The sequence below is a fragment of the Rutidosis leptorrhynchoides genome, chromosome 2, assembly GCF_046630445.1.
Source record: "Rutidosis leptorrhynchoides isolate AG116_Rl617_1_P2 chromosome 2, CSIRO_AGI_Rlap_v1, whole genome shotgun sequence".
NCBI classification, from domain to species: domain Eukaryota; kingdom Viridiplantae; phylum Streptophyta; class Magnoliopsida; order Asterales; family Asteraceae; genus Rutidosis; species Rutidosis leptorrhynchoides.
This window is the reverse complement of record NC_092334.1, coordinates 568,960,248-568,971,249: the sequence shown is the minus strand read 5'-3', so window position 1 is coordinate 568,971,249 and position 11,002 is coordinate 568,960,248. Positions and strand designations below refer to the sequence as shown.

Below are 11,002 nucleotides of genomic sequence, written 5' to 3'. Positions count from 1 at the left end.
TACTAATGCTCAAACACATCGTATTACTACTTGCTACACGTACAACCCGACGCGAGACCCGGATTGAATATTTAGAAGGAACCTAACAACGTTACCTGAATCCGAACCTTTGAAGAAACTTCGGGACACTTAAGCATTAATACATGGTTTACGGAACCTACGCACCCACATCGAGAAACTGCGAGATTAGTTATGTCGATTCTATTTTGTTGGCACAGATAAAGCACCGTTAGATGAAATTTGTGTATAATTGGAAGTGATCACGTTACATTGACCATATGGATTGATATTGGAATGAACGTACGATTTATTATAATATAATGACGCCAGGCCAGCGTGATTATATTGAAGTAAATCAAGCAGAAGTCCCAATGTTACTACATGAGGAATATGGGGTGATCCAGGAAAAAATTTTGTTAGGAATTAGTTGAGCATACACATTGTAGCCTGTTAAAAGTAGGGAAGGAATAACCACGTAACCCAGATACTGTACCAGAGGGGCCTTGATTGCAGAATTGATAACCCGAAAAATTTGTATTAGAGATCGACACCCTGGCCATTTAAGGAAAAAGTTCTCAAATAGGAAAAACTTTGTACTAACTTGTGGTAGAGCAATCGTTATCTCAGTTATAGAAACTCGCGTGGATCCTGATTTTGGTTAGGGTACGTTTCATCGCAACGTTTTATTGTCTCAAGGCTGTTTAATATTGGAGCGATAGAAACCATATATCTAAGAACCTTAGTGTTACGACTAATAAACCATCAACAACCACGGGAATTAAGCATTCTATAGGACACAAGCAAATGGTAAACTGAGGAAGATAGGGGAATAATTTAAGGTAGTACTTTAAGATTAACAGGTGGGTCATTTGGAGATGACCTCATATTAACCAAACTTGGGAGTTTTAATGTAGTAGTTGAAAAGGAATAGTTACCTACGTACAGGCATATGTTATTTGAGAAGATTGATAGAATTTGTTTTTCACAGTAGTACAGTAAGATTTGATTTGGGATGAACTTTAAGATTAACCTAATACTCACCGAGTTAGGAAGCTTTGAGGAAATAGTTAGAACGAACTGACTTTCAAGGATGAAAGTGGAATTTGTTTATAATGAGGGAAAATTTATTAGTATACCTCGCAAGAATGGTGAAACTATTATGGGAAGAGATGTAGCCCGAGAACTGAACCTTATTAGTTACATGACAACAACTCGAAATCTCACAATAGAAATGGGAAGGAATTCATCGCTAAAATACCAAAGGCGGTAAGATGGTTAGGACATCATCTGGGTTATTATTGACCGTCTCACCAAAACTGCTTACTTTATAGCCATGAAAGAAATCGATACAATGGACAAACTTGCACAATAATACTTAAGGAAGATAGTATTCCGTCACTTCAGCAATTCAAAGCCTATATTGAAGATCTCCCAAGAATCTCATTTTGATACTCATTCTTACGCAACTCTAAGTCCTAGCTTATTACGAGAAATCTTTATTCGGTGATAACCACAACATCATCCTTCTTACCTCGATATACGTCATACCAGTTCGAAATTTTCCTAAAATCAATGAGTGGTTAACTCTCATCCTCATACTCCCCCATTTGTAACTCAGTTATAAGAAACAACTTCACACTTAATCATTTTTAGTCAAAGGACTTATGCCCTACTAATAGTCGTCAATCATACATAAATTCAATGGTTTTTATTACCTCAAATATCACTCCAAATTTTCAAAAGTCTTTTACTCGGTTCTCATCAATCTCTTCCAACATGTATCCCCCGAAATATAAAAATTTTGTTTACCAAATTTTACACACATTATTTTACTGTGCTATCCTCTCAAAGCTTTATAAGAAAAATAAACTTATTTTGTTCGTCATTCATACAAATTTTTGAAATCATACCAATTATATAAAAAAAAAATATAAAGTAAATGATTACCTATTTTTGACAAGTACATACGAAACTTCACTTTCACTGTTACAAATCAAATCCTTTATTCAAAAGATATGATACTTTGAACGGTACGTGTTGTACATAACCCTAATCTACTAAGAACTTCGTTTCTTCTCTTACATTGTCACCATAAACAATTTCTATAAAATTTTCGTTGCTTATTATATAAAACTTTTCGTGTTATTCGTATCCAAGTCATCATAAAGGCTTTATAACCGTCGAAATCAAGAGATTCATGTATATGTGATAAAGTCACTGACTACCACGTCATGCAAGGCCTTCGGACATCCACATAAACCATTCAAAACTATTGCGTCACCCCATGGATTTATTTCACCACACCGGTTAGAACAATGCTCTTCCTTACATAACTCTAAGTCCTAACTCATTCCAAGAAACTCTCATTTAGTAACATTAACACCATCGGTATTCTGACTTCATTATTAGTCGCGGCCTGTTTGGCCTTTTGCAAATTCAAGAAGCGATTAACTTCTCATCCTCGTGCTCTATCCTTCGTACCTCACTTTTTAGCAACGGCTTCGCACGAAAATATTTTTGGCCCAAAGACTTGTATCCTGATAATTACCAAAACTGCATTTATATCATTAGTTTTCATTACCTAGTAACTGGTCACCCAAGGATTTCAAGCTTTTTCACTCAAATCTTTTCAACTCGTAACCTTTGAAATGCGAAAAAACTATGTTTATCAAAAAAAAAAAATTACACGTTGTTTATTTGTACTGTCCTCACAAGATTTACAGACAATGAAGGTACTAAAAACTTTTCGGTCACTTAAACGATTTATAAAATCATATATGTATAAATTTATACTTACTTATTTTGATACTAAGTTATATCTTCAAATTATTAAAAAAAAAAAAAAAAACGCTCCTATACCGAGCTATTCAACTTAAGTCAAATAGTTTTGAGCAAAATGGTACACGTTGTACCTACTTCTAAATTTACTAGGAACTTCGTCCGTTTATGTGGTCACAACAAACGTTTAAAGGTTTTGCTTTTCAAAACTCCCTCGGTGGACTTTATTAAAGGCTTCGTATTAGACTACACCATGTAAGGATCACACTTTCTCTCGCCCTCCGTTAGGAATGAAACCTACTATTAAGGTCTCTGTTAAAATTCTCGAGCCACTTTGGATGGCGGTTTTATAAAATTTGTTAGAAAATCTTTGCACCCACAAAAATGTTCCTTTAAAGTTAGACATGATAAAAACGCGAGCCGATAAATCAGTTTTCTGAGGTACACTCATTGGTCACCCTATCGTAGGAAAGGTACTAGGTGGATTACTGTTCTCAATACTTCACGGCGAATCACAACACCCTCGTAAACTTCATCTCTATGAATAAGTATGTTGAGACACAAGAATCATTTTTGGAGGTTCTTTTCACTCGGAGTAAGCCATTCGTTAGGACCAAGGGTTCACGTATCTCCTCATTCGCGCATCCCCTTAAGTACTCGGATAAATTCAAAACGAACCACTCGAAGAGTTCACTCTCGTTCAAGACCACGCCTTTCGTGCGACTTTCTTTTGGAAATGTAACATAAGAAACTTTGAGAGCCTATGAATCTTGTTACCCCTTGGGAGGGGACTGCTTAAGACATTTACGACACTCATGTGGATACTCTATATATTTCTTCCTTCATTGGTTGCAACTGTATGTTGCTCTAGTTAACGTTAACCCTAACTTCAACATGTAACTGAAAGGATGAGGTTACATTGCGGAACCGTGTTTTCATTTCATCCAAGGATAGGTTCACCTATAGTATGGTAAACTAGGTAATGTCCCTCCTTGTTCGTTCAGACCGTCCTGAAGACACTATGAATAATTATGGCTTACAAGTTCGGTTTGTCACTTTCAGCTAAAATTTCGATTCACTTACTCAAATGAGACGTTCTTAAATATTGAGTTCCTATGCCTATGGCCTCCTTTCGAAACCAAGGGGTTGGTAAAATCCGTAGCTAGCGCTATCCATACATCAAATCGCATGGTTGTAATCACTATGTTTCCCATTCTACCTGTCAGCTTATATTACGACATACACGCTCAATGTTTTAGATGAGCTTAGGAACATTCATGATGCATTTCACACATCCAGCTTACTGAAGATGTCTGTAAGGATAAACACACCACCTTTCCTTTTTGTGGATATACATTCAGATCACATACTCCTGTTAATCAGAAATAAAATCAATTCGTTGACCTCTTAGGACAAGAGGCTTAAGTAACGGCATATACCTATTCTCACTTTCATACGCCGAAGTACCTTTCAAGGTAGATAACTTACTCCTGAGCCCACGGGTCTCACAGAACTATGATACGCTCCTTCTTGTGTGAATACGGTACCATTGTTGGTCACTCCTTAAAATTTCGGGATGAAATTTTCTTTAACAGGTGGGTAATGTAACGACCCTGGATTTTCCAACGTTTACTTATTAATAATTATTATTATTAATACGTGTGATTAAACGAATGTATGATATTACATTTACATGTTGCCATGATTGCCCGTACTTGACTTTTAAGTGCCCGAAACGTCTTTGTGACACACGAAACTTCACGAATAATATTTATAGATATTATTTGCATTCATGATTAAGATTTATTAATCATTTTAATTAACTAAGGCTTTTAGTTAGTTACTTGGACTTTAATTGGTTTAACTTGTTATTATTGAAACTTGGGCTTGTTTAAAGCTAATGGACACTTGACTTTGGGCTTATGAGCCCACCCTACATTATTAATGGACCTTTTAGCCCATGTCTTGAAAGTGTAAGTATCAAATTAAGATGGAACTAGTTAGTTGTTGCATTTGGAATATAGTTGGCTCTTAATCCCCATGTAACCACCCCTTTTATCCACCTTTTCAAACTTTAACAAGCATGTAACCACTAAACACTCCCATTCTCCCTCCCATGGCTGCTGGCCGTCGGCCTTTAGGCCCTTAGATGGGTTCTTGGTTTTCATTTTTCATTACTTCTCATTTGTATTCACTTCACAAATCAAACACACACTTACCTCTCATATTCTTTCAACTTTTTTTCTCTCTTCTTCTCTACTTTCTTGTAAGTATTATGAACAACCTTTTCTTCTTCTTTTCCTCTTGCAAAAACCGAATTCCAACATCATTTAATCATCATCATCTTTTGTTGTTTGTTACTTGATCTTGTTGTAGCTTACTTACTTATAGATACTTGTTACTTACTTTCATGATTACAAGAATAAACTTACTAGTTTGATTCTTCATCTTTATCTTGTTATAACAAGAACAACAAGAATATAATCTATCTAGTTATGTTCTACTTTATTGTTTCAAAGGTTGTAAGTTCATAGTTGTTAAATTCATACTTGTAGTTCTTGAAGTAAACTTAAAGTTTACTTTACTTAAAGATCAAACCTTGGTTGAATCTTTAAAAGTATGAACAAACCATGAACCTTTTACTTGTTTATTTAGTGTTACTTGCACTTTAATTGTATGATTTTGGTTGTTGTTGGTCAAGTACTACAAGTTAGTCTTGATCTCATATCTCTTGGAACTAAAAGATAACTTAAAGGTTCAAGAACATGTAAATAAGTTTTCTTTAAAAATAACTTTGTATACTTATGCTTGATCTAGACTTTTGGGTCTTGGATCTTCAAGATCTAACTAGGAACTATGTTCTACATCTTAAGATCTTGATTAGTTAGTTTATTTTCAAGTTTAGAGTTCAATATTTCTATTATAGTTCATGTAAGTGTCAAACCTAAGACTTTGATGTAACTTTGGTTCATCAAACTACATGCAACTCTTAAGTGAGTTGTGCTTCATGTCTTAGACTTGCACTAGGGTTATGATGGTCAAGACTTGGTTAAGATGATGTAGATACATCAATGAGTTGTACACTTGAAGCTATATGCATCAAGGATGAGAACCATGATGAACATCAAGCACCAAGACCACCGGAACTCACTTAAACTTACTGTTTCTGTCCAAAACCTACTGACCTGCTATTTCTGTAACAGACCAGTAGACCTGGGCTGTTCTAACCATGATTTTCAAATAGATCATTTCGAGTAGATAACTTTTCATATAGGACTCGTCTTAATCCGAGTTACGGTTTAGGATTTATGGCCCTCCGATCGTCACTATGTCCTTTAACGTTGTGCAGAAATTTCTGACCTACTCGCACTTAGACCGTCGCCACGGTCAAACCAAGACAAGTTTGCTTCTGTAAATTTTACCACACTTAAGGAACTCATAGACGGAGCCATGGCCACTGGTCTCACCTTAATTCAGTAAGGGTAGAGGCCGTGGTGACTGACTGAAGTCAGCCTTTGTTGTAAACTACTTTCATAAACGAAACTTACTTTACGCCTTTTGTTTGATGATGAATGATGATGACCCTTAAGACCTTATTTACATACTTTTAAACCTATTAAGACGATTTACTGACTTAGTACTATTTGCCTTAGGTTGAGGACCTTCGGACCGATTACTTGCACACCTTTCCGAACCGACTTTACGACTACATTATCATTGTGAGTTATAGCATTCCCTTTTTACTTTAACTTGTTTTGGGAACTGAGAATACATGCGGATTTTATATTTTACATACTAGGCACGAGTACTTAAACTTTATATATGTGTGGGTTATATAACGGCAGAAAGATTCCCTTTAGCTCGGTAACGTTTAAACATTGGTTTATGAACCGGTGAACGCGAATCTTAGATATGGATCCATAGGGTTTGACATCCCCACTCGGGCTAGTCGCGCTAGCAGTCAACGAGTGTTTAATACGTCGTAAATATACGCACTCGCCAAGTGTACTTTCAGGGGGTATTTTAAACGTTAAGTTAGTTACCAAGTGCCCACGGTTAAGCATATACTTTTACATACTTTTGAACGCTCGTTGTAGCACTGAAATCTCGTGGCCTACTTACATTACTGTTATACTTAAACTATAGCTCACCAACCTTTGTGTTGACGTTTTTAAGCATGTATTTCTCAGGTGTTTGAGGTTGCTTCCGCTGTGTACTAGTCGTGCTGTAGAACCCGCTGCTTAGAGTTGTTATCGCATGACTACTTATCTTGCATTCAAACTTATTTTTCTTTTGAAACTATGTTATGTAACGACCTTTGGGGTCACGTACACTTATTTATTGCTTCTACTTAGCGAATCATGCTTTTGGATTGTAAAACATTTGACGTTAGTTATGACGTCACCTTTTATTAATGAATGCAAACTCTGTTTTGAAAACGCATATAGTACTTAACCTTGTAATGATCCTGTTGTTGATGGTCCGTACATGATGATTTAGTACGGGGCGTCACATTTTACAAGAAAATTCGACAAAATCAGAGAAATTACTAGATTTTGTGAGAAAATTCGAGAAATTGGCGAGAAAATTCGAAAAATGAGCGAGAAAATTCAAGAAATTATGGTTTTGACCAAGTTTGACCCTGTTGACCGAGAAATCTTGGGAGATGGACATCTCATCTCGACCACCTTTCAGAAACGAGATCTCCGGGAGATCTCGGAAAAAAATGAGATTTACAACAGTGCTCGGTACTAACTTAGGTGTTAGGTGTGTATGGATCTAAATTTGGTGTTTATCACCTCCCATTAAAAAAAAGGTTATAGTTACATCAACTGAGTCAACTATCGTTCTCAACTCGTTACCTCCATTTTTAACGCTCACTTACCTTCATTTTTTTACATCGCCGATTCCGTACTCATACAATTATCCGCCGATCAATGTAAATTCCAACTCTGTAAGCCTCCTTTTTCTATTTCCCCCAATTGTATTTCAATTTCCCTATCAGTTTCACTAAATTTGGGGTTTTTCAATATCATACTTTATATTTTATACTAGAATGCACTAACTTATATTTTACCATTTAGATCGTTTCGGAAAAATTGTTTCTTGATCCTCAAAATATTTTCTGTTTTCATATCTTGATTATTTGATTCAAGATAATTGTGTAATTTAGTGTTTTAGGGTCTTTGATTTCAGTATTGTATAGTAGGTATGAATATATAGTACGTGTAAAGATTTAAGAACCTAGAGGAATTGCATGTACCTATTGAAATTATATAAACTCCTATGTAGTACTATCAGATATTGGTTGCATGAGGTAGTTTGTATATTATCACAATAAAAGAACATTAGAATAGTTGAGTTTGTTTATGGGTTTTAGATTTACCAGATTGCTAAAAGAGTTGAATAATGTTGCTGTGTAAATGTGTGATAGACTAAATTTAGGGTATGTACCAAACTATACAAGTACCTTGGATAGCTAAAAATGTCGAATTTGAGGGTACTCTATGTCTAATAAATTCATCTATTATAGTTCAACATTAACATAAATTGATATTTAGTTATTAAGAAATCTCGTAAATTGGGAACAAAGGAATAAAATAGAACAAATGATAAAAACAAAAAGAAAAAAAAATCAATTTTAGTTATATGCATTTGATGGATGTCAAAATTTTGATTGTAAAAACAAAGAGACCTAGTAACGATGTTGTAATTACTATTATGCAATTTCTTAGGTCGCCCTGTTAGTGTTAAAGACTACATTTGAAATCTTACATGAATTATATGCACAGTGATATATGTATCATCAAAAATTGTAGACCATAGTAATGCATTAATATATTTACTGACAGTTACCCAACTCGTCATTGCATTTTTCATTAAGGCTTTTTGTTAAATTACTGATTGTTAGAGTGTTTTCACATAAATTTTGCAGGGCTCCTACATAGAATTGACCCGGGTCTGATAGAAATTACTCAAAATTTAACAAGAATGAGTTTTGTTTTTCGAGGGTCGAGAGGTGATATTGAAACTGGGTTTCCTGGATATATTCCTGAACGTGGTGCGGTGGTATATTATCTTATATCTTATATATCTGTTTCAACTCAAATTGAATTGTATAATTCATGTAATTATTATTATTCTAACCATATATCTATATGTGATCCTGCTGTTGTTAGCGTGTTCGTGCAGCTCGACCTGTTAATACAAATTCACTTGCATTTCTCGTTACAGGTACCGTCCCATTGTGAGTTAAAATTTAGTTGCTAATAAAATTTAAAATTACTGTGATTACTCATTATATCCATTTCTTTTTTCTCATGTTAAAGTTTTCTTGTTGTTCATGATACTGAACTCGTACCAAATGTCACCCAACTTTCTGGTACTTATCTACCAACTTAACACTTAATGTTCTTTTTTTTTAATTTTTTTTTTTTTTTTAATCTAGTCTTGTATATTGAATGTGTGTTTCTTTTATATTTATTCAGCTTTGGTTGGTACTTGGTGTGTTTTTGATGGCAACAAGTTTACGAATGTATGCAACGTGTCAACAACTTCAAGCCCAGGCCCAGGCCCAGGCCCAGGCCCAAGGCGTAGCAGCTAGTGGCCTTTTGGGCCATACAGAATTACGATTGCGGATGCCACCGTCTATCACGCTTGCAACACGAGGACGATTACAAGAACTTAGATTACAGCTGGCACTTCTTGACAGAGGATTTGATGACCTGGGTTAGTTTATTTCTTTGCTTAATCATTTATGAAATTTGAATAGAAGCTTTTATGGTGTATATTAGTTTTATTATCATGTTGTTGCAGATTATGAAACTTTAAGAGCGTTGGATAATGATAATAATCCAACAGCTACTTCAATGAGTGAGGAAGAGGTAAATTCTCTTCCTGTTCATAAGTACAAGATTGCAGATTCTAGAAGGTACGACACTTTACTGTTATGTTTTTTTATTATTTTTCTTATAATTTAGTTTTTTTTTCTTGAGAAATAATGGATTTTGATGTCAGCTGTAATAACATCAGTGGCTCATTGGTGGAAAATGCTTCATCTAAACCAAATGAGGTAATGAAATTTTGTTTTTTTTTTTATTACAAGTTTCTGATCTTACTTGTATTTAAATAATATAAAGTACAATACAATTTAATCTCTCAACAACAAGAAGCCTTATATGATAAAAACAGTTGAACCCCATAGGGTTATAGCTACAATTGAACTTTCGAAACTGCTGTTTCTGTAACTTATCATTTTTTTTTTTAATTTTTTTTTTATTTTTCTGTTGACCAGAAGGTTGATTCTGCGGGTGTGATTAGCGGGAACTTGAAATCGTCTGAAGACGAGCTGACTTGCAGTGTTTGTTTAGAAACGGTTAATGTAGGAGAAGTAGTTCGATCCTTGCCATGTTTACATCAGGTCAGTTTATCTCACTTTTATCTTTGTGTTTTACTGATGGTGGTTGTGTAACCTGTTTATTATGACTGGGTCCCTTTTGGGTATGCTATATCTCAAGCAGGCCAAATGGGTAAAATTGTAAGAAAACAGCTACAAATTAAAAAGGAATTGGGTGAAATGAGTTTAACAGGTCAAAAGCTACTTTTAGTGTTTACATGTTATATTGTTTTATTCAAGAACCTTCTTGTTATTCAAGACCCTAGATTGTTTATGCAGTTTTATGCAAAAACTACTTTTAATGTTTACAAGTGGTTTTGGACGATACACATACTGAAATCGATAAGTCGTATACATACATACTGACTATATAAATAAAGTGAAAGTTAGTTAAACAAGTGGTTTTGAACGATTTGAGAACAAATATCTTAATACATATCTGGCATATCAAAGATTGTATATTAAGTTTGGATTGTATTTTAATTTTTACATTCTTAGTTCTTACCAATATATGTTTTGTGCAGTTCCATACAGAATGCATAGATCCCTGGCTACGGCAACAAGGGACATGTCCAGTTTGCAAGTTTAAAGTTGGATCTGCATGGCGTAATGATGATGGTGACGAAGAAGAAATGGACGAGTCTTTCATGGTCTGACCTACTACATCTAGTTTGGTTATTTTAACCATCTTGATTTAGCCTTTTTTAGAAACGTGGGTCAATCACTTTTAGTAGGAATTGGAAAGCTTAGTCATTTGTCTAACCTAACAAAAGCTTTCAATGCTCTTTGTAGTTTTGATGTGCTGAATGCTATTGCTGATAGCATTTC

General features: G+C 34.8%; 1 protein-coding gene across 1 annotated transcript; it reads left to right on the top strand.

Annotated features, from left to right (window-relative positions):
* The first annotated feature begins 8,623 nt into the window (after positions 1–8,623).
* Positions 8,624–11,002, top strand: LOC139893174 (E3 ubiquitin-protein ligase SDIR1-like). The gene is made up of 8 exons (XM_071876325.1): positions 8,624–8,847; positions 8,958–9,012; positions 9,108–9,160; positions 9,267–9,507; positions 9,595–9,709; positions 9,811–9,850; positions 10,073–10,198; positions 10,699–11,002. The coding sequence occupies exons 1-8, from the start codon at positions 8,770–8,772 to the stop codon at positions 10,828–10,830; spliced, it is 840 nt and encodes a 279-aa protein (XP_071732426.1). The 5' UTR covers positions 8,624–8,769; the 3' UTR covers positions 10,831–11,002.